The 23730-nt window shown below is 42.5% G+C and overlaps 1 protein-coding gene across 17 annotated transcripts in view; it reads left to right on the top strand.

Moving 5' to 3' along the window:
- Window positions 1-1757: 1757 nt before the first annotated feature.
- Window positions 1758-23730, top strand: part of MARK3 (microtubule affinity regulating kinase 3) — a 60978-nt gene continuing 39005 nt past the window's right edge. For 4 of the 17 annotated variants that reach the window (XM_064714334.1, XM_064714329.1, XM_064714326.1 and 1 more), the window contains exons 1-4: window positions 1761-2428; window positions 10515-10553; window positions 14866-15057; window positions 20791-20844. In XM_064714334.1, the coding sequence (XP_064570404.1) occupies window positions 2378-2428; window positions 10515-10553; window positions 14866-15057; window positions 20791-20844 (336 nt within the window). In that variant the 5' untranslated portion in view covers window positions 1761-2377. Of the gene's footprint in view, window positions 2429-10514; window positions 10554-14865; window positions 15058-20790; window positions 20845-23730 lie in introns of all 17 variants that reach the window. The other 13 variants (XM_064714336.1, XM_064714330.1, XM_064714327.1 and 10 more) reach the window with 5 other exon arrangements.

Below are 23730 nucleotides of genomic sequence, written 5' to 3'. Positions count from 1 at the left end.
TCTGCAGGTCAGACATTGTGGAGCATTTTGTAGTCCTGATGATGAAGTAACAGACATACAACATTATTGGGGGGCATTCAAAGGCCATCTTTCCTCGTTCATGTCTCTAAAAGCAAGGGAAATATCATCTACATCATAGGATGGATTTCAGGGCTGAGCTGGCAAATATTTATGAGAGCCATAAAGTTTAGAAGTCTAGTCTAATCTTTCCACTTTAGAAAGACAAAATGTTACTGCTAGGCTGCCAGATCCACAGATATGCCAAGTCTCTACAAATCCCACCAGACCCAACATTTTTTTTTTCTACAGAGGTTCATATTTTTTCTGTTAAAAAAAAAGGACAAAACCAAACAGAAATAGGTTTGGTTTTAAACCATCTACATGCTGAATATACAGAAGTTATTTCTCTTTCTTGTTTTTCATTCATAATTTGATCTACTCATGACGATACCAAGATCTTCTTCATAGACTTGAAAAGGACTATGCAGAGTAACTACTGGATACACAAAGAATGTTTTGATAGCTCAGGCTTCCACCCTCCTTCAACAAATGAGCCAAGCATCAAGCTGGTATGAAAGCACAGTGCTGTAACATTGTATGGGTGTCAGATGGCACCAGGTGAGATATGCCAGCAGCAGCCGCAGACCCCCACCACGTGTGAGCTCCCTTCTGTAACACACACCATCCTCTGAGCTGGGAAAGCCCAAGGAAAGGAAGGACATGCTTTGGCAGATGGCCCAAGGACAGAGCCTTGAACATGGATGACCACTTCTGGACTATGCCTGCCTGTGTCCCTTCCCCGGCTGTGAGTGGGCAGTGGGGTCTGTCCCCTTCCCCAGCCAAGGGCTGGCTCTGTAGGGAGATCTGCCATTTCTCCAGCCACTCTGTGCACCATCCCCTCTGCCCCACGGTGCCCCCCAGAACCTGAGATCCCCACCCCACATCTCTTCCCATGGCAGGGGAGCCACAGCTCCCTGAAGGCCTCTTTACAGAATCAGAATCAGAGACTTTTAAGGGGTTCGAAGAGCCCAGTGCCAACCCTCTGCCATGGGCAGGGACATCTCCCACCAGACCAGGTTGCTCAAAGCCCTGTCCAGGCTGGGCTTCAACACTTGCAGGGATGGGACATCCACCGTTTTTCTGAGTAGCCTGTTCTGCTGCCTTGCCACCCTCACGGTAAAAAATTTCTTGCTAATATCTAATCTAATTTTCCCATCTTTCAATCTGTACCCATTACTGTTTGTCCTATCACCACAGCTGTTCATGGAGCATCCCTCTCTAGCTTCCCTGCAGACCCTCTCAGACACTGGAACGTTGCTGAGGTGCCCACACCACCTGCTCCTCTCCATGCTGAACCACCCCAACCTTCTCCATCTTTGTAGGGGAAATGCTCCAGACCCCTTAACAACTTCAAGGTCCCCTCTGGACTTGCTCCATGCCCTCCTTGTATTGGGGACACCAGAACTGTATGCAGTGCTCCAGGTGGGGTCTCACAAAAGCGAGCCCGCCCCAAGCCGTGCCCCCCGGGGCTGCTCCGATCCCTGGAGGCCAGCGGGGCCGGCACTGAGGGCAGGGGCCGATCCCCCGAGGACAGCGGCCGATCCCCGGAGGCCAGCGGGGCCGGCACGGAGGGCAGGGCCGGTCCCGGCCCCGAGGCCCCCGCACACGCCGGGCGGGGGGCGGGACCTTCCGGTTCATGTCGGCGCTGGGCTGGCGCGGAGGAGCAGCGCGGCCATCTTGCCTCGTCCGGGAGCGGCGGCGGCGGCAGCGGGGCGGGCGGGGGGCAGGCACGGAGGGAGGGAGCGGCGGCGGGCGGGCACCCACCGAGCGTCCGCAGCCCTCGGGGCGCCGGCCTTCTCGGAGCCTGGGGCGGGCCGCGATGCGAGCGGCGGCGCGGTGAAGCGGGGCCGCGGCGGGGGAAGGAGAGGGCAGCCCCCCGGGCGGCGGGCCTGCGCTAGCCGTGCCCCGGCGGCAGCGGAGAGAAGCTGGGCTGCGCGGCATCCTGCCGCCGCCTCCTCTCGCCCGCCCTGCGCTCACCCCCTCCCCCCCGGAGCCGCTCCCTCGCCGCCTCCCTTTCCCCGGCTCCATCCCTTCCCTTGGCTCCATCCCCTCCCCGCTGGATGAGGCGGCCCCCTGCCCGCTGCTGACCCCTGCGGACCCCGGCTGTAGGATGAGCCCGAAGGACTCGGAGGGGGCGAGGCTGCTCCGCTCCCCGAGGAGGATCTAGTGGGGGGGCACCGACGCGACGCCGCCCCCCGCCAGGCACCTCGTCCTTCATGGTGGCTCCCTGCGACCACCATCTCGGAGCAGACGCGCAGCCCGGGGCCCGTGTGTGTGTCTGTGCGCGCCGCCGCCGCGGCCGCCCGAGTGAGGGAAAATGTCCACTCGGACTCCATTGCCCACGGTGAACGAGCGCGACACCGAGAACGTGAGTACCGCGGCCGCGGGGGACCCGCCGCGCCACCGCACCGCGCCCGGCCCGCGCCGCCCGGCCCCGCCGCGCGGGCATCGCCCCGCGGGGCGCTGTCAGCAGCCGCCCGTACGCTGCCCAAATTGCCGATTTAGTCTGAATTGATTGTTTTTTTAACCCCTCCACAGCACGGTTCGCCGGCTCCGTGGCGTTTGCGGGCATCCCTCCCCCCTCCCAAAGCCGGTGTCCCCTCTTTAATTCCCCCGGTTCTGAGTGTCGCAGGGTGGTGTGAGGATCGGGTTGGTCGTGTCGGTAACGGGGATCGGGGTGGGGACGGGAGCGCTGAGGGGCTGCTGCCTTCTCCTGATATGCCAACTTACTGCCAAAGCACCCGAATAAACCTCTGGTAAACAGATGGGAATAATTCAGCTTGGCTAGGGGTGGGCTAGGTGACCTAGATAATAGGCCTCTTCCCTGCTTAATTTGCAGGGTTCTCGGTGGTAATGACGCTGTGAGGCTAGTCACCTGTTCAGATGACATTAAAAGGGTTTCTTTATTGGAATTACCCTTCGCGCAAGGGAGCCTGTTCCCTTCACACCGAATACCCCCTCCTTTTTTTTTATTTTTTTTACCTTGACAAAGCCAAGGTTTAGGAATTGACACTTTATTTACAATATTAAGTCAGTTGCAAAGGTCGTATGCTAAAGGAAGAAACAACAAAAAAATAAGCTAGTCCTACCTACCACATGAGCATATAGCAACAAACGAAGCTCGGTAGGAGACTCCCTTTCTGCAGATAGAAACTGTGTTTCTCCTGAGTTTAAACTTACTTGATCCTGGTGTATCCTGTCTGACCATTTTTCTGCATAGGCTCTGACATGTCCCCAAATGATGAACAGAAGGGAGTTGTCACTCACTGTGGTCTAAAATGAGTTGATAGGTGAACTTTGTATTCAGCTTTTTGTGAAGGCTATCTGATATTCTTTACAAGATAGATGCTAAGCTTGACATAAGAGGCTTTTTTCTTTTTTTTCTTTTTTTTTTGCGAGGGTTTCTTATGTTTTGGACTGGCATAAAAGGTGGAAACTTTGGTTAAAGATCAGGAAAAACTGTTGGATTGTTCCAGACCATAAATAGTCTGAGAAAAGTGATGGTAGCCCCATTGTTTAAAACAAGACCAGACAAAGCGTTAGAAAACATGCTGCATGGAACAATTACTGCATTACCAGGGATTTAGATTTTATTGACATAATAGGCACTTCTAACTTCTGTGATCTTTATTTGCTTTAGCACTACATGCAACCTGCAGGCTAAGGGCTGTATTGAGCAAAAAGCCAACTAAGCATATTTGGTTGTAAAATCTCAATGAGCTTCCTGTCTTGTGGAAGAAAATAATTAAAATATTATGCAGCCCTTCCTATGCCATGGGGAGAGTTGAAGTTGAAACATACTCTACAAAATACTGTGCAGAGTTTATTTGGATGATTTTAGTCTATACCAAACCTGACTGGACTTTTCATGCTCCATGTGAATGTATGGAGGCCACATAATAAATAATTTTAGAAAGTGTTCAGATCAGATTCCCCAATTAATTCAAACTCTTCTGTGGATAACTTAACAGTGGAAAGACTTAATATGTGCTTGAGGAAACATAATTATTCACAAGCTGTGTGTTCTAGCACTTGAAGTTAGGTTTTTACATGTCTTCCACTTAAGGCACCTTATTCTCACTTCAGAATATTGGTCTAACACTTCTGTTTAGTTATCTTCATAATCTGACATACATGGATTGTCTTGCTTGCAGATAAATTGCCTTAGGTTTAGAATGAGGCATATTTTTAAGCTGCTGTATTCTGTGCTGGTGTCCACAGAAATACCTGTGGGTAGTGATATTGACAGGGAGTATTAATCCAAGTACTCGCCAGATCCAGTCAGCCAAGCCCTCCCCAGTACAATGCCATACTCCTCTGCAAGCTCTCTGATGTTTTGGCCATCAGCTGTCTAGAAATTTACCAAACTCTATTTTGTTATGCCTTGCTTAAAAACTAAATTTAAATCTGACATTTAGTCTGTCTGAATTACCCCTACAGCTGAGAACATCAGATCTCTTTTTTTAATACCAAATGCAATAATTTTGATTCTTCAGCTAACTGTTCTTTACCCCAAAACTGGGTGTGTTATATTGGCAGGTAAATTGAGCCTTGATTCATTCCCTTTCACATAAGAGAAGTCTAATTAGTTAATATTCAGAGGGCTCTTGGAAGAGGCTTAGGAGGTGCCAAGGCACTCAGCTAGCCTTTGGGCCATGGTTGTGGACCCCATTAGTGCCTTCTCTCTGCTTGGAAGGTTACCACTGCTGACAAAGGCTTGGCTGGTGTTGAATCTGGTTGAAGTGTGCTGATCACAGCTTATCCATGCCTATACTTGCAGTTTTGAAAATGAAGTTAGCCTCCAGAATGACAGTGAGTGTAAATTATCATTGTCTGTGCTTGCACTTAACCATGTTTAGAGGTTGGCTGGTCCTGTTGAATAAAAAAGTGTAATTGCCAGTACTTGATTTTTATTTTTTTTTCCCTAAGGCTTCTTATCAAGACATGCTGAAGTGGAAATACTGTCACAGTGACTTTCCCCAAAAGCTCCTCGGAGCTACCAAGCCTTTGGTGCCTTTGAGATTGCAGAATTTGGCTGCGAGTCACCTGGTTTTGAGAGGAAAGGCATCCCAGATGATCTGTGATCATAGGAACTTCACACTTGGACAGTTGGAAGCTGGCTGGTGGCCTGCCATGAGCAGAGACACAGCAGCTCCTCTCTGGCCATGTCTTGTGCAGCAGGGGCTGCTCAGGGGACAAGTGCAGCACAGGATCAGATCTTCTCTGTCTTTTTCAAAAGTATGTCCTGCATGTGAGAAAGAAAGCAGCAAAGACAGCAGAGACCTCCTTCTTGCAAATCTGGGAGACAGGATAGACACAGAAGAAGGACTTTAGATGACAGAAGAATGAGTAAACCTGTTTTACTAGTGATGAGAAGGAAGGGAGAGAAGATGGAGGAGAATAGAGTGTGGCAACACAGTGGAAAAGGAAGATAGAAGGTGGAAAACAAAAGATGAGAGGAGTCACAGAGGAATGTGCATATGGCAGGATGGAGGACAGCCAGTGACAAAGAAATAGGAGCAGAAGGAACAAGATTGTGAGGAATAGGACAACTATTCATTAAAAAAAATATTCAAAGAGTGGGAAGATGATAGCAAACTATAGATAGAAACAAGGAAATACAGGTGGTATGGAGGTTGGAAGATTACTTTTTTTAACAGCATGAAACAGAAAAGAATCTTGCATTAAAGAGTTTAATTAAAACCTCTGTGTTCGTTGCACAGCTGTGTTTTTTTGGGGGGAAGAAAGAGTAACTCTTTTGAATGTGTTGGTTCTGCAGGCCAATCTGAATTAAAAATTTAAATAATTTGAGGGAAAGCAAGACTAAAATATACTCTTATCTCCATGACTGTGCCTAATGTGAAAAATTTGCTATTGAGAAATGCCAGCATGATGGCAACTGTGCTTGCACAAAAGGATTCTGTGCAGCAGAAGTACCACCCCTTTTTGGTTTTTGGTTTTTTTTTTCTTTTATTTAAAAAGATTTAGCAAAGGCAGAGTTAGGTACAAAATTGTATTTTGAGCTACTGGGAAAGTTAGTGCAGTATTTCTTGGTTTATTACCAATTAACTATGAAATGCATTAGAGCATTTGCAGACAATATGCAAGCTTGCATTGTTCTATATATTATTTATCAGTCTTCTCCTATTACAGATAGATCTGTAATTTGAATGCTTTCTTCCGTAGCATGAAATCCTGTGGGGTTTTTTTAAAGAAGGGACTGAGGAGGGAAGCGTTCCTGTGGCCAAGACTTCTGACAGATTTTCTTCTACAGGACCATCTACACTATTCCATATTTTTCACCAGTTGTAATAAATGTTCTGGTTTGAATTAAATTGGGCAAAGATGGCAAAATAACTAGAAATAAAGAATATTTTAGGAATTCACCTGGCATGTATTTTATAGTGCCAAAATTCCCCAGAGCAGAAAAAAATGCTGATGCTCGATAGGCCTGGTACTGTGTCCTCAGAAAATACCTGGTGAGCTGCATGACACTGCGAGTCATCAAGTGCTAGTGTTTTCACATTTTTGCAGTGAGACATTTAATTCTCAGCTGTGCTGAGCAGCCTGTGCTGTGGTGTTTAATCACTTGGCTTCAGTCGGCTCACAGTGATGGGAGGCTGCTGGGGGCATCAGCCTCGGGTGCCCCTTCCCACCCGCGGTTTGTGCCAGCTCTGATTATCACGGGGCTCTGAGATGAGTCTGGTCAGCTCTGATCCGACTGGTAGAAGCCCTGAAGAAAAGTGGAGTTATCCCCATGCTGTGGCTGTAAACAGAATGCCCAGTGCAGGTGGGGAAGGTTAGAAATGCTTCCTAGTGGTTTTGTTTTGGTTTGAATTAAGCCAGTCATAGCACAGCACCCTAGGGCTGGGGTAACTTGAGTTGTGCTGCAACTACAAACAGATACATATTTACAACAGTGTAATTTGGGATGTTTTATTCCTGGAAATAATATTTTTTTCTTCCTTTCTTACATTATTTCAATAATAGGTTGCAGGACCTTACTCCAGAGAATGTTAAATAGTTAGACTTAATTCATTAGCACCACCAAATGTGGCTTATATTGCGGGCTTAGAAGTAGCAGTCTGAAAAACAAGACAGCTACAGGAATTGCTGAAAGAAAATGAGAGTAAATACAGTATTTAGTACACTGAACTTCACGGTCTTCTTCCTAGCTTTTGTTACCCACTCACCTGGTGTCCTTACCTGCTCAATTCTCCATTTTAGTTCTAGCCAAAGATGTATTCATGTTGATGTAAGCGGACAGTTCCTGTTGACAACATGTCTCAGGTGACTCAAGTCAAAGGAATTCAAAGAGTGGAGGCATTTGTCTCTCCCAGTCTCCATTTCATATGATATATAAGTAGCATGTGTCTGCAACTTCCTCTTCTCCTCAGTCAAGTAATGCTGCCTCATGGGTGTCAGCCAGATCAAAAATGGAGGTCACTTTTTTTTTAGGCTCATGGCATATCAAGGTTGGCTCTGCTTAGCGTGGAGATCATCTGCCACTAAAATTCTTTAGAACATATGATAAATAGGTGCATACTGCTTTTAAAACATAAACCTGAAAGTTACTGAGAACACCTGTGATGAGGAAGAAAACCTAACCCTCCTTGGGTTAGGAGGAATTCTTGCCCCATAAAGCAGCGCGTTGCTGAGCTCAATATGTGTATATATACATATAAACAGAAATTGACTTTCAAATAAAATTTGTTCCTGCAGGGTTAAAGCCTAAGCAAAGCTTTCTATCTGCAAGCTCAATGTGGTTTTTGAAAACCAACTGTGAGGTGGTTGGGTTTTTTCTTTTTTGTTTAGCATGTAATTACTGACAGTGATGATTCTGGAAACAACTTAGTTGGCAGTATTGTTGATGAAGAATAGAATATGGTTGGCTCTTTAGCTATTATTCCCCAGGCTGATGTCAATAAATATCCATTTTAATCAGCACTAAAGGAACTTTGGCTGGAAAGATATGATGAATGTCAGATCTTGATAATGTGAAGCAACAAAAGAGCTTTTAAAGAGCTTTTCTAACCGGCACCAGACTTATCTTTTTGATTATATAAGCAGGATTTCTTCACTGTTGTGTTGTTCAGTGCTAATCATGGAATTACAGATTCACTCTCTTTCATATGCTGTATAGAGCACGAACCAAATACTGCCAAACCCATCTCAGAGGCTGTTGTGGTTTTGCATGGGAGGACTCTTGAGCCAGACCCTGTGTGTCTGTGGGGGGAGCATCCTGCCTTGCTGAGGGCTCTTGGTGCTTGGCTGTCAGCAGTTCCCCACTCTGGTCCTCAGGGCACTGCTGCACTTGTCACTAGCAATTCCCACTTCAATTCCCACTGCAATTCCCACTGCTGGTCAGTAGCCAGAATTAGGGGTTGCTTTTGTGGCAGTGTTGCCTCTGCCAGGTGAAAGTGTCCTGTGTCCCTACTGTCCCACTCCATCACACTGCCCAGTGTAGGCTGTTCCACTGCTGTGCTCACTTTGAGCTGTGTCCTGAGCATTACTCCTGGTTTTTTTTCTTTTATTTTGCCTTCCCCTCTGAGGTGTGGAGGAATTAGGAATGTGTGTCAGAGGTATAGCTTCCATGTGCTAAAGGCTGTTTACTCTCCAGGTTCCCCCTTTAATCCGGTGGTTTGACAGATCTGACCTAATTAAAAGAGCCACTCGTTTTCATGAATGTCATACCAATTACATGAATGAACACTGTGACAGGCTGAGACTGCACAGTGAAATCTTCCCCTTTTGACAATGGAAGCATCCCAATTAGTGTTTTCTCTCCCTTAATATCTATATTATATTTCTAGAAGGTCTGCTTGTCTCCCTTGATGAATTCTGACCCTTTCAGTTGTTCCACTCGATCACAACATCCATAATGGTTGGGCTGTAGCCTACATCAGTGAATAAATCTGCCCTCATGGGTTGATAGCTTCAGTGTCACTTTAGGTGGATAGCATTTTTCTTCTTAGCAGACCCTTTAAAATTTTGTGAGATGGAAGCCATGCCTGTTTACCCTTAAGAGTGATTATGGAGCAAGCTAGTCTAAAAACTGCTTTTTAATTATATGTGTTGGAATCAAATAATTGGTTATGCAAGCATCAACATATGCATACTAGGTTTGACAAAACCCACCTCACTCCATATCCTGTTTTGTGCCTTGGTCACTGGTAAGAGGGAAGTAAAATCAGGACAAGTACAGGACATCTTCACCTGATGTATTCCTGTTTACAATTTAGGAAAATAATGTAATATCTTATAATACATGATGATTTAGGGAATCCCAGAGCAGTAAGTGGTATATAAACAATTGTGGATGAGTGTTTGCTGTGACACCCTTTGGTGGCTGCCAGAAACGTAAGTCTGTGTTTTGGCTTTCCAGCAGAATTCCTGTGTCAGCAGTTGCAGGATGCCCTGCTGTGCTGTTTCAGGGATATCTGTGCTCAGTAAGATGCTACCCCTGTGCATATCCTTAGGGCTGCATTTTTGCTCTTACACTGGTAGTACTCAGCAGTCTGAGTCTTCCTAAACATGTTAACGAGAATGGGAAATAAAATACATCGCATTGTTGGGAAGGGCTGCAGTGATATTTTGTCTTTGCATGTTTGATTTAAAATATTTTTGAGGTTTTTTTAAAAAAAACAAACTATTGTTTGTTTCCTGTTTTTCTGTAAATACAATGCTAATGGAAAGTGCAGAAATTACCATTTATTTATATATTGTGTGCCCAGGTTAAGGTAATGAAGCAATTTAGTGTCTCAAAAATTAATGTCCTGGATTCCTTACATTATTAACATTATAAGGTATAGGCTTTAAGTATGGTTTTTTCTTATTACAATTAAAAAAGCTGAATGAAATGAGGCTGTCATGATTGTTACTGGTCTGGATTGTTACTGGACAGATTTCCAAGAAATTCTGTAATATCACTTTGTAGTATTTCATGCAGAGGTTAGGTAACAGCTAAGGTAATAAACATTCCTGGAGACTTCAGTAAGATTAAATTTCATTAGTTCATTTTTGCTGATGATATGCTAGTTCTCACTATTTAATTAAATAAATATTTTTTAAAAATGCCATTTGTTCCCTACATTTCAGAAAGAGTTTCCTATTTACTGTAATTAAACATGGATTTTTGCAGGTCTTGGACATTCTGATTTCTTACTGTTTTTCAGCTCTTTGAATGCATATCAGATTCTGTTTCTTTCAGGTTTTTTCCTCAACTTTTGGCACCTTCTTAAGCAGTTCAAGAACTTTGACACTAGTCATCCCCTGCCCTGTGTGTTTCTAATTCTCTGAATGTTAAGATATCTGAAACCATACAGATGCTGGATAAAACTAACATCTACCAAAAAGATTTCAGTTGTTGACACCCTCATACTTCATTTGCTTTTTACTTTTTTTCCTTTTCTTTTTTCTTTCTCTTCATGCTAATCATTATCTGGCTATGAAAGGATGTCGGCTCATCATTGGGGGAAGGCTTTTGCGAAAAGGTGGGTTTTGTGTTGTGTTCCAAATGTAGCTGGTCTTGGGTGCAGTCCCTTCCTTGCAGTAAGGTCTCTCACAAATGGACATGTTTTACTTCATTTCCTTCTGGGTTGAGTAATAATAGGGTGGGGCCGAGGGGAGGAGGAGAATGTTTTGTTTTGGGGTTTTTTTTAATGACAAAGGTTGTCCTGTTAGCTTGAAAATGGATGGTGCAAAAAAAGAACAAACGTTTAAAGTATTTAAAAGATTTTTAAATGCAACCTGGTGCATGCCAAGACATGGAAAAAAGTGCTTTATTGTCATGAGTGGATTTCAGGAATTAATTTTTTTTAAAGAGGTGGTGACTGGCAAACCTGAAGTTGCAGAAAGTACCTCATCTCCTTGCCTTAGTTTACCTCTACAGTGTAATGGTCTTGCTTTACATAAAGACAGATATTTTGGGAATCACTTAGCCCTGGTGAGTTCATTAGCAAGTGTTATTCTTACACAGAAAACACCTCCAGGAAATACAACTCACCTACTGCAATATATGGAAACTTACTAGAAATGAACACATACTGATTTTATGTTTTTAAGACAAAGCCTGTATCTTCTTGAAACCATATAAATGTGGACCTGGAAAAGAAGCCTGAAATTGAAGAGAGTTTTGGAGAATCAGTATAGTGAGGAAGGCAAAATCTGGAGATTTGAGGGAAAAGATAAATGACATTCATCTCAATCTGGGGAGCAGAAGATGCTATTGCCATTTCTCTGGGCTGAGATTGGCACTGTTAACCTGTTAGCTGAGGAAACTGCCCTGGGAAGTACTTGAGCACAGCCAGATGCTCTACAAGCCAATGCATGATTTGAGCTTTTGTTGGACCACCTATATTTTGCTTTTTGCCCACACCATTTAGCTTTCCATCTGCCTATCACGGCTTCTTGAAAATGACTAGGCTGGGAGAAGCACTTTCGCTCAGTTTTGAGTTTATGCTCTTCATTTCCATATGCAAAAGAAAATCCATGTTGAAATGGACAATCTGTTTTCTGTGGTTTTTAGAAAGCTTGTTGTCTGTTCAGTATAATAATGTAACTGACAGAGGAAGGACTTGCTGATAGATTTATTTATGTGAAGTGGAATATAGTCCAAATTAGATATGGTTGCAAATGGCTGGATTTCTATAGAGGGAAGCATGGCTTTGAGCAAATCAGTTGGAGAGAACTGAACTGCTTAGGAACACACAGCTTGATACTTAAAACCCACAGCTGAAAAAGGTCATATTCTTGAAAAGAAATAATCTGGGTTGGAGTGGAAATGCAAACCTCCATGCAAGGAGATTGTGTTCAGTTTATCAGCCCTAGTCCAAATCAGTTCACAGCTTTTCATGCTGCCCTTTAAATGCAGAGCTAGGAAGCATGAAAAAAGTATAGGACACGAGAAGTCATTTCTCAACAAGAGGACAGTGAAGCTCTCAAGACACAATTACTGGGTGGTTTGCTATGTGGAATAGAGTTTGTTAGTATAACAGAACCTTTCCTTTTTCCTGATAGTGCTTATGTGGAGTAGGGTATGAGTCAGATCAATTTTGGCGAACCTGTTCTCTGGCTTGTGACTATGTCGTGCCTGATGCCCACATCTCAGCTGCTTCTTAGGCTAGCTCAGGGCTAACAGTGTTTTTGTTCCAGCACAACTACTGTGTTTTCAGAGTCAGCTGTGTGGTTCAAAAGCTGTTGAATTGAAGTTGTTGAATGTGTCTGCTGCAGAGCCTAAGCTAACAAGCCCTGCTGGGAGGCAGTCTGGCTCCTGCTGAAGGCAGCTTGTGCTGAGTGCCCAGGTGTGGATGGCTGTAGTTTAAATAGTTCTGATACACTTCTTTTTCTGAGGAAGGTTATCAGCTCAGTGAAGTGCAGTGTAAGTAGTACAGTTGTATTCCTGGGATGCTGTACTTGAACTGAAATGAACCTTCCTCTAATATATCCAAGAAATATCCTTATGGCCCTGTACAGAACATCCTGGTCTCTGATCACCAGGGGTAGCAATGTAGGAGGATGTTAGCACCTAGAATCAGCAGTTGCTGCTTTTTTGTAGCTGGTCTGAATAATTTGACACTGAAAGGTATGAAAGGAGCTGACTGAGAAGTTTTCTTCATTGTGTGTTGCAAGGTTTGTTAGAAGTCAAAGTTTAGGGAAATACAGAGGATTGGCATTGCTGTGCCAGTGCACACAGGGGTGGCTAAGGTGGCCTGAACAATCAGCACCAGCCTGGCATTAAGGACTTGCAAAATACTGAAATTGTTAACATAGGATTTCACTGGGTGTAGTAGGTCCTTCAGTTGTTGGCTGCTTGTCCTTCCTCTCCTTGAGAATTACTGATTGATAAACACCCCGTTGTTGCAGGTCTCAAGATATTATTGAGAACACTGAATTATTATCAAGCCTTGAATTTTTACTGGATATTGCTAAGGATGTGCTTCTTGTTCTTGTGCCAGTTATTAGTGGTTTGGAAAAAAGTGTACTCTTGCTCCTGAAAACTGTGATAAAATTGCTAGACTATGAAATAGGGCAGGATGGGCCTTTTATTAGGAGCACTTGATATTCTGCATGAAAAGAAACTTTGCATTTCACCTCAGCCAAGTGTGGTCATGCATGTAAGGATCCAGGAATGAGAAGAAGCAGCAGATCAGGGTTGGTGTTGAGTGGTCAGGTACAGATGTTCTTCTGCAGAGAGGGTTGGTTCTGCCCCTGTGAAATCAGTGGGGTGTTGAACAGATGATGCAGCCTCTGTGTTAGTCCTGCTGCACCTACTCTTGGTATGGTAGGTCCATGTCTACCTTGAGCCCCACAAAAAGATGTTGGAAGAATAGAGGAGGGTTCTCAACAGGAGTACAGGAAATGTTTCCTTGTCTTTAATCATCCATACAGCAGCCTGTTCAGGGAGCTCAATATACATATCACTTATTGAAGTTGAAGGGTGTTGTGACCAGAGAAATGAAGTACCTCCATGGGAAGTGCAAATCTTGTGGCAATGCAGTAGCCAGGCAGTAAGGAGAAGCTAAAGCCAGATTCTGTGTTTTTAAAAATAGTAACTATTGAAACAATTTTCTAGGAGTTGCCATAGACTCCTATCAGTAGCATTTCTTAAATGAAAGTATTTTTAAAAATAATTTGATCACAACTGTTGCACTCAAATGAACAAATCAAGGAGCCCAAGATGTGAGAGTGTATGGTCACAAGGTTACATCAGGCAAGTGAAACTTGCCAAGTGTCATGCAAGCACGGATTTGTTCATTTGTGCCTGTACCATGGTTGTTAGCTCTTGAGGTATGATCTCATCCTCACACTACAGGGATTTGCAGACCGAATGTTGCTCTATGCCAGTTCCTTGGTTGTCCCAAATGGGTTTCAGCAAGAGGAGGAGTAGTAGTAGAGCAAGATCTGGGGTTTCTGGGATGACTATGAATTTAATGTGTCATCTTTGGTGGAGTCAGATATTTGTTCCACCTTTGGAGGCCCCTAAACATTTCTAACTAATACTTTAATGTGTGTGGTTGGTGTATGGGCCTCAACCATGAGTGAAGAATGTAAGAGGGCACCTGCTCTTACATAAACAGGCTATCAGGAAGTGAAAAAATACTTAAATCTTAACCATGTAATCTAATGAGTAAAGACTGTTATAGATAATATATAACCATTCCTTTTTGCAATCAGTAGCTGTTCAGGGAAATGAGAGTGAAAGGAACTTGAAAGATTGCAGACAGTGTCTCAGATCTCTGTAACTGGCTTTCAGCTTATCAATATTCATGGTTTCAGTTATATTAGGTAAGATTTCTTTCCTTGTTCTCCAGGTCATCCTGGAGTCATATGGATCTGTAGGAACACAAGTTTAGTACCACAGGAAAGAAAAAAAACTTTTTTTTAAATTAGTGTAAGGGTTAACAGTTTGTGATCTTGGAAAATCTGTATTCATGTTTGCTTTCCAAAGGCTTTCCTGCACTAGTTATGCACAGTAATACAGATAGGAAATAACATTAAACACCTCTATATTTTGTGCCTGATGTGGCAGTCCATGTGAGTTACTTAGAAATGCTCAGCTGTTGCTGCAGTGCAGGTGATGTTCCACTGTCTTGACCAGGTGACGAGGTGAATTCTGTGTCATGAACTGGGCCCCACTTTATTGCCCCATCAGAACAAAGTTCAGTGTGAGCGTGAAGTTTCAGTTGGATCCTTTGAAGGTTTCTTCAAAGGCATTGCTGATGTTTTTGAATGCTGTGTGCTTGTCCCCATTGCTGTGTTTGGTGTGTGTCCCTCAGCCTTACCCTGTGTGTGTTTTTGTTGCAGCACACGTCCCATGGAGACGGACGGCAGGAAGTTTCCTCCAGAACTGGGCGCTCTGGAGCTCGCTGCAGGAACTCCATAGCCTCCTGTGCTGATGAGCAGCCACACATTGGAAATTACAGACTCCTTAAAACCATTGGAAAGGGGAATTTTGCAAAAGTGAAGCTGGCAAGGCACATCCTGACTGGCAGAGAGGTAACGTGGTATGGGTGTAAACAGCAGTGAGTTGCTGTAGGTGTGAAGGTTCTCTTGGAATAGCACCATCTAAGTTGGTGAACACAGAGCACATTTTACTAGAGATATTGCCACTGATGTAGAAAAAAACAGAAATTGAAAACTAATTTTTTTTAGTAACAATTACAAAACAATTTCTCTTGGAAATGGTTTCTTAAACTTGTATTTTTGGCGAGTCTCTGTCCAGCTGAATTATTTTAAAATTTGCTTCTAATATTCTTGGATAAATCCTCCATTTTCAAAAACCAGATCAATATACAGCAATTAAGTAAGCTTGTTGGAAGGACTGCCTCTTAGTGTCTTTATACTGTATTGGAGGCAAAGTTGGGCATGAGAACTAAATGTTGTCTTATTCATGTTCCAAGTAGCCCAAATGCAGTATTTTCTTGCCAGAGCCATGTCTCTCCCAGGAATCCTAGGGTGGATCATCCTAGGGTGTGTTTAGTGCTGGGTGGCTTTGGGAGGATGCTTCAGTTTGTTCAGGGATAGTCTTGTTTCAGTGACAGTTTCCTCAATGTGTGCAGTATAGACAAACTTCCTCTTGCATCTCTTCTTGGAGTCAAACTCAGCTCCATATTTAGTTCCTGCATGCCATTGCAAGTAATTAATCACTGGCACTTAATGGTGGTTCTGATTTAGTGAGCTGTAGTCCTGTCTGCTTGTTACAAGAAGGTGTTTCTGGTGCTGTTTTATTAAAAACAACTTATTTATTAAAAGAGGGAGAAGCACCTTGCTAACCTTTTCTTGCCAAACCTGTCTGATGAAGTGAATGTTTGCTGATACCAGCAAGGACTTTTACAGAAGCTGTGCTGCTGACTGCAGTGCTTTAAGGGAATTTCTCTTTTCTGAGCTAATACAGGGTTCAGTAGCAGGAACAGAGGGAAGAAGAGAGGGGACATCCTTTTGCAAGAGCTATTGAGAGATTTTTTTGTTTTGGCTGACAGTTCCCATTGTCTTCTGATGTTAAAGTTAGTTCTCATTTGTAGAGAAAGTTTTTGATTAATTCCTTTCCACTTAAGTTCCCTCCTCTTTTTACTGATACTTAAGATGGGATATGCAAGTACTTGGTTAGTGTTTCTTTGCTCTTACTATAGGTATAGAACTTGGAGATAGGTACCTGTCACACTTTGCAAAAAGCAAAGTACATTTTTCTTTACTTGCAGATAACTGTTTTGACCTCTGGTTCATTATTTTTGTTTGAAATTTGAACAAATAACGGGGACAGTGTAAAATTTTTGGCTAAATTTGGAAAGATTTGAGTACTAAGCTTCTTCCACTGTCATGGAATTGATGTAGTTTGATCATTTGAGAGCATAAATACTTTCTGGGTTGTGACCATTAGAATGAGTGTCATTCCGTAGAAGGGAACAATTAAGCTAATTTTATAGGAATATCTTCAAGATATTTCAAGCTTTTTTTTTTTAAGAGGCAGAGGAGTAAAATTTCTCTTCCTGCTGGATAAACTGTACAATGTTGATAATTTTAGGTGCCTGTGACCAGAATTGTTTCCAATATTCTGGAGAGCAATTTCCCCAATGTCATTACTTCACCCTTGCCCTTACTTTTTATGTGTATTTATCTGATCAATCTTCAGATTGCTAGGCTTTCTCGTGGCTGTTAAATTGATGTGTTTTGCTTGTGATCAGCAACAGCACCAACCTTGTATGTTGAATCTCAGTTTCATTGCTAACTCATCCCCAAGGCTGTTTAAATTGGTTTTCCATTGTGTTTGATGGTGCCTCTTAACTCCTTCAACAGATTTAATCATTATGCTTTGACATCCTCTGCCAAGGCCACTGATACAGATATTAAACAAGATTGGCCCCAAAATCTTGTCCTTGAAAAACTCTTACTCATTTATTTCCAACTTAGTATCTCTTTAGCCTCTTTTTTAAGGAAAAAATAAAAACAATTCTGTGTACTTTTCAGCTTACCTAGTTGAAAAATTTCCATGCAGCCTCTTAGATGAGGCTTTTCATTAGTCCAGGTAGTCATGTCTTGTGTGTTTCCATAGGGTACAGTTAACTGTAGGAAAATATGTTGCATTTAAACCTTCTCTTTCCTTGGTTTTTCCCTGCCAGTTTCAAGTTCAGGAATTTTATGATGAATTGGAAAAAAAAAATTGTCTGCTCATTTCTAAACCCAGCTCTGCTCTTCTGTTCTTGGTAGATGCTAGGAACCTGTGCTGCAAGAATGCTTTTTTTTCTTTCTCCTTTGAAAATCTGTCTCTTGTAAGAATTCCAGGGTCATATTCTCAGCCTGGCCTCAGCCAGATGGCACTTAGCTTTCTGAATTTGTGATTTCCTGCTTTACACTCTTTCTCCTGCAGCCTGTCCTGTCTTTGTTCCTGTTCTTTTTTCCATCTTATGTACCAAAACCTAAACTAAATGCTTGGCTTTGGGAGTTACACTGAAATGAGTTTTCATCTCTGCTGTGTTCTTGCTGTATTTGAACCCCACTTATCTTTTCCTTGTTATCTGTGTCTCTGTTCTGAATGTCCTTTTAAGTGACCATGTCAGGTTCACTTTTTGGCAATTCCTTCTTTATATCTCTGTGCTGAGTAGCTTCCAAATCCTGAAGCAGATCAGCACTTTTGTGTCCCTTCCTGGGAGGAGGATATGTTTGTTTAAGCATTCTTTTAGGGTAGTTGCTCATCTCTTTTCATCTGGAATCCTTCCCTGGGAGTTTTCCTGTTGCTTGAGATGAAGATTTCATGTTTCCAACTGGAGTAAGTTGTAGGACTCTTGTTCATTTCCATTTTTAGTATGTCTAAATGAGTGCCCATCTTCAAATTACTGAAAGGAAGAAATGATCAGAACATCAGCCTAATTTGAGGGGGTTGAATTGTCTTGCAAGGAGTGTGAGGCCAGAGATCAGCTTCACTGCATTAGGGCTGGTGCTTGGACACACCATCCTTCTTGGTCCTCTGCCTGGGAGAGTGTTATTTGTGGGCTGTCTGCCCTTTTGAAACCACAAGTCTTCATTGTCAATCTGCTTTTCTTAATTCTTTGACTGCAATCCATGTATTTGCTGTTGTACTTTTATCAAAAGGTGTTTCCTCTGACAAGTTTTCTGTGCTTGCCAAAATGAATCTAAAAGATAAAACTACCTTCTGCTATTACTGAGGTGGCCAAAATTATTCTGGACCTTTCTGTTCTTTAAAGACATGTTCAGTTAATAGCCAGGGAGCTGAAGTTTCCCAGTGAGGCTGAATTCTTTCAGAACTCAAGTCTGACTCCAAGGAATCTATTGTCATCTTCTTTCTGTTCTTCTCTTGGAAAAAGTGAAATTTAAGAGGGAGAAAGCATTCTGAATAGTAGCAGTTTGGCCAATTTGCTCAGTGTCCCATCTCCTGATTTCTTTAACTCCCTTATTCAAATAATGTAGGAGGAATGTTTTAAGTCACATTATTGTGAATGGTGGAAGCAAACTCAGTTTTAATTCTATTAACAATTTCACACAGAATATCATGGCAGTGGTGTAATAGTGTAGGTGGATGTGCATTTTTCCAGCACTGGCCCTAGCTCACAGTACATGAAACCATTCCAAAAGCACTTTATGTAAAGAGAGCAAAGTTTCTGCTTTAAAAGGCAATTTAATGTTTTATTAACTGTACTTAGAAAAGTCTCCATTTAACTTTGTCAGAACTGCTCTTGAGGGCAGGCTGCCTTTGCCTGTGATTTGGAGACCTTATCAAGGCACCTGAAGTTGTTCCCTGTTCTAATGATGGGTTCAAGCTCTCACAGCCCATGTTAACACATTGTACTCAGTGTTCATGTGGATAGGAATTCTCTGAATTCACCCTGCCTTTAAGGCTATAATTAGTGCACTGAACAGGCCTGAGAGTCTGTGTTCTGGAAAACTGAGGTCTCCACCTTCCCTGTATCTCCAGGGCTGAGTTTGTTTGACAGGTCAGAGCTGAGGTGAGCTGGCTTTGCAGTAACATGGCACCTTAAGGCTTGGTGGGTTAAAAAAAGTTTGCATCTTGTAAAGATTCACCAGAATGGTACAGCCAAGAACAAAAATGCAAACTTTTCTGAGTGGAATGTGCTTACTAAGTGAACAGCTGTGGGTAGTCTTGGGGCACCAGGTCACTTTCAAATAACATTATCTGCTGTTGACAAAGGCAGTGCTCACATATCCAGCATTAGAAGAGTCCAGCAGTATAATCCAGAATTATAAGAGATTGCAGGAAGTGAGTAACTTTGAACTATTGTCACAAAGTTAACAACAGGCATAAAGGTAGAGATAAAAATCTTTCTTGGGTTTGTACACAGCTGCTAATATAAAAATACCTATTGCTTAATGCCTTTCTCTCTTGTTTGTATTTTTGAAGTGATTTCTCAAGGTTTTGCAATGGAATTTTGCCTCGGGAAACAGCGATCTATAATTTCAGTAGCTTGCCTTAGAAGAAAACACTCCCCAGAGTAAAAACATTCTTAGATGGCTTCTCAGTCATGTCTCATCGTATCTTGCAGCTAGAAGAGCTCAAAATAAGTCTTGAATATCAGTTTCAGAAAGCACCATATCCATTATATAACTCTGTGATGCACCCAAGCGTTGAACACTGCTCCCCTCTTACCCTCTCCATCGTGACAATCCATCCCTGTGTTTTTGCACTTAAATGTAGGGATATAAATTGGCTTTGATGTAAGATATTCTTTATTCCATATGTCACCAACCCCAAGTTAATGAGGTGACAAAGATAGCTCAGAGTGATGCAGGGAAATGGGAGCTGTGGCATGGGAAGGAGCAGCATCTACTGTTTGAGCCAAAAATTGAAGTGGAGTTGAAAGCCTTTGCTTTGCACCAGTGAGGTATTATAATCAGCTGAGTTGCAGCATCTTGCCTCTTTGAGAGGCACCATCTCCTCCTGTAGAACTTCTTCTGGTGTGTTTAGTCTCTACTTTAGAAAGGAAAAATACCAATTGGCATGTAATTCTAGAAAGATTCTCATTTCTTGTTCTACCTCGTCCAGTATCCAAACTGCATTGCACTGAAGTTTCTGTTGCCTATTCATTGCTTCAAATCTTCAGGTTCTGACTAGTTAGCATGGTATGGAATTCTCTTCTGCTTATTGTGTGAATTTGTTATTATGTTCTTTAATATTTCTGTGCAACATTTACTGAAAAGAGGAGAACAAGGAATGTACTTACCCAAAGTGTTGTACTACAGCCAATGTGTTTTTGTTGATTTCCAAGTGATACTTTTTTTAATACCCATCAGGGAACAAATTGACACAAATATTTAGTGAATTTCCAAAGATGAACTTACTTCTTGCCAAATTTGTGTGGAAATGCTTTCAATATGCTCTGAAATCTCTGCTTTTAGAAACTGCCAGTGCCCAGTCACTACAGTGTAATCTGTTGTGTAATTAGACTGTGTAAATATTATCTGTAGGCACACTGCTCTCTATCAGGGCACTGTCTGCTGCTGGAGCTTCCACTGTCATGTCTGTGATAGTCTTAATGTCAAGTCAAATACTCAGCAAGCTTCTCATCTTAATATCCTTAAAATACCAGGCTTTTTCCATTCCTGCTTCTAGTTTAAATACAAGTGTATAATTTGCAGAAGGACCTTAAGCGTTTTTTTGTGTAATTTTCATGTTTTCCATGTCTGTTACTGGATTTGAGCATGTTGTAATAACGTGGTATTGTTCCTATGGAAAATACTGATCATGAACTCTTCCTTTAGGTTGCCATAAAAATAATTGACAAAACACAGCTGAACCCAACTAGTCTACAAAAGGTACGTTTTTACATTTAATCTTTCAACTCTATTATAACTTGTTTGCTTCCCCACCTCTTCCATTAACTCTGAATGCCTGTGCTGGAGAATCTGAAGCATTGCATACCTTTGCACACATCTGACTACTGTATTTAATAACTGGTTTTGTAACAGATATTTCTGACAGCCCTGCAGTTGTTCAAGCTGAACTCATGTGGAGCTGTAAACTGAGAAAACAGTGGTATTTGCCACTTCCTTTGTCTTCCAAGCAGAGCTGACTCTGTAGAGAGGACCTGTGGTTTGGTGTCATGCCCCCATGTCTCCTTTGTGCCTGTTGCTTTGTTAAACTTAGAAATGCAAAACTTATGTTCTGTCCTCTTAAACTGGCCTTGAAAGCACTGCCTGTGGACTGCAGGCCAGGCAGTATCTGTGCCTTTCATGCAGCTTGCAGCAGGAGAGGTGATGCAGTTGTGTGAAACAAATTGGGCCAAGTCTATTCTGGTTTCTTCCCTCTAGCTCTGAATGTTTAATGTGCTGTTACAGTTGTATCACCTTATCTTTTTAGTACAGAGTGATAAACCCTGCTCTTTCATTAGGCAACCCAGTCTGTTTGGGAATCCGTGCAGGAAGTACATTTAAATGTTACTTTTACTTGGGACTTCTCTAGCTCTGTCCTTTTAAGTTCTGCAGTCAAAGGCTTTTTGTTTACTTTTGAGTACTTTGATAAAAACCCCCTTGAAATATTTCTGTTTGAACAAGAGAATATGCAGAATTTACCTGCAAACAAAATGAAAGAGGATAACTAGAGCAAACTGGAGAATATACACATTTGTATTTTATGCAAATACTAAAAAGATCACTTGACTAGACTTTTTATCAAGATTAATGGTGCAAAAGTAAATTGGAAAAACACACAAGTTCTTACATTTTATGGTTTCATTGAGAGGCAAAGAATAACCTGTAGAAGAAAGGCTCCGTCATCCAAGCAGGTGGCAGCTTTGTATGACTCTGTAGACAGGGTAAAAGTAGATAATCTAGTTCCATTTTTCTCAGAATTTTTCTCAGTTTAGTCCCTGAGGTTACTGGTGGTTTCTGGGTAAGCAGGGTGAAAATAAAGTGCAAATTGGGTAATATGATGGATTAGATAAAGTTGATTTCTGTGGCAGATTGCAACTTGGAATGCCTAAATAAAAATGGTTGAATGCTTGAAGCACTTGAAAGTGAAACAAAGTGTGTGATAAAAATGGGAAATACCAGGGCATGGGAAGAATGGTCAAAGAGAAGTAAAGAGGCCATGTTTTCAGTTAAAAATGTAAAATCATAGTCCTTCAAATGTGGACTGTGTTACTTGAGATTGGGCTCTGATGCCAGTTTGAGCTCATATGGGGGCACAACACAAACCTTTTACAAATCACAGATGTTCAGCTGGAAAAGCTACAAGCTGGAAGTGTGCATGATGGTCCTTTGATTCCTGGGTTTCAGCTGGCTCAGCATCCACTCACGGCTCCATCTCTGTTGTAATTTAATTTTTATTTACAATTTATAAAATTAGATTATGAAGTGTGATTTGTAGTGTGATCTTGTGTACCACTGGATTTCTTAACTGGGAGTCTGGAAGAATAGTACCAAATGGCAGGGCAGATATCAGATCAAATTTGTGGAGTGAAATTGCAAATGTGCTTTTGTTTCTAAGCTCGCTTGATATACGAGGACAAGAAGAGTTTAGTAAGGTGTATCAGTTTTCAATTAAAAAACTGAAAGCATCTTTATTAAAATTAAATTCCTGCTTGCCATAGGAAGCAGAGTGAGTGCCCAGCATACAACTTGCCAGCTTTGCCTGACCAGGGCTTTTTGTGCTGCAAGCCTTTTCCCCTTCCCCCAGCGCTGCCGGCAGCGCCGCAGCCTCATGGCTGCACACAGGACCTGCGGATGCGGGGGAAGCTCAGATGGAAGTGCTTCTGGTCCTGCACTTCTGCAGAGAGAGATAAAATATTTGAGGTATGGTGGGGAGGGAAGGGCTGTGCCCAGAAGAGGGTGTGGTGTGCAGCGTCTCAGCTGCGGTGTAGCTGCATGCCCGAGTCATCCTTAGGTGGAGAAACAAATGGTGATTAAAGGCTGCCAGTTGTGATTTCTTTGTGCTCCGTCTTGCACATCGATACTTCAGCTGCCAGGAAGAAGTTAACCTTGTTAGGGACAGGCTTTGCTTTCCGGAGCAGCCATTCCTGGTATGCCCTCCCTGACAGCTCTGTGCTGACACTCAGCAGCGCGGCTCTGAAGGGTCGGGTTTCTTGTCTGCTGCTGAGGAAGTTCTGTGGCAGCCACATGCAGCTACTCTGTACTGTTGTTTTAGGACCTAATTACTGCTCTGCTGCTCTTGCTTAGTGAAGAGGAAGCTGTAACTGGTACTTCCCTGCTTTGAAAGAAAAGGGAATTCTTAGAGGTTTTTTCCCATGCTGGCGGTGTTAGTCATAGTCACTGTTCTCCACAAATGGACTTGTGTGTTTTATTCCAATGGATTTTAGTCTCACTGCAAACAAGTGCTGATGCTACAGAGTTCACTTCCTCCTAAACAAAAAATAAAACAGTTTGGTTTTTTTTTTCCCTTTGATTTACCAATGCCATTATATGCAAGGGTTTTTTTAGCAAGCCCATGTAATAGCACTAAATCATTTCTCATTTTCCTGTTTTAGAACTTGGCTCCTCAGCCAAATATTTTTGTTCATTATGTGCAGATGTTTTGCCACTTACTTGGGCAATATTTATTGTTAAAGCATTTAAGTGTTCTTAAACATCAATTTTAACATGGTTCATGTCCTTTCTGACCATGGGTCAAGCAGTGTTTTAAGAACTGCAAGAAAAGTATGAGAATTTTAAATGCTCAGGCCCTTCTGTTTGTAATGAGTATCC

This window comes from Zonotrichia leucophrys, chromosome 5, assembly GCF_028769735.1.
Source record: "Zonotrichia leucophrys gambelii isolate GWCS_2022_RI chromosome 5, RI_Zleu_2.0, whole genome shotgun sequence".
NCBI lineage: Eukaryota > Metazoa > Chordata > Aves > Passeriformes > Passerellidae > Zonotrichia > Zonotrichia leucophrys.
This window is presented reverse-complemented; position numbering and strand designations above follow the sequence as displayed.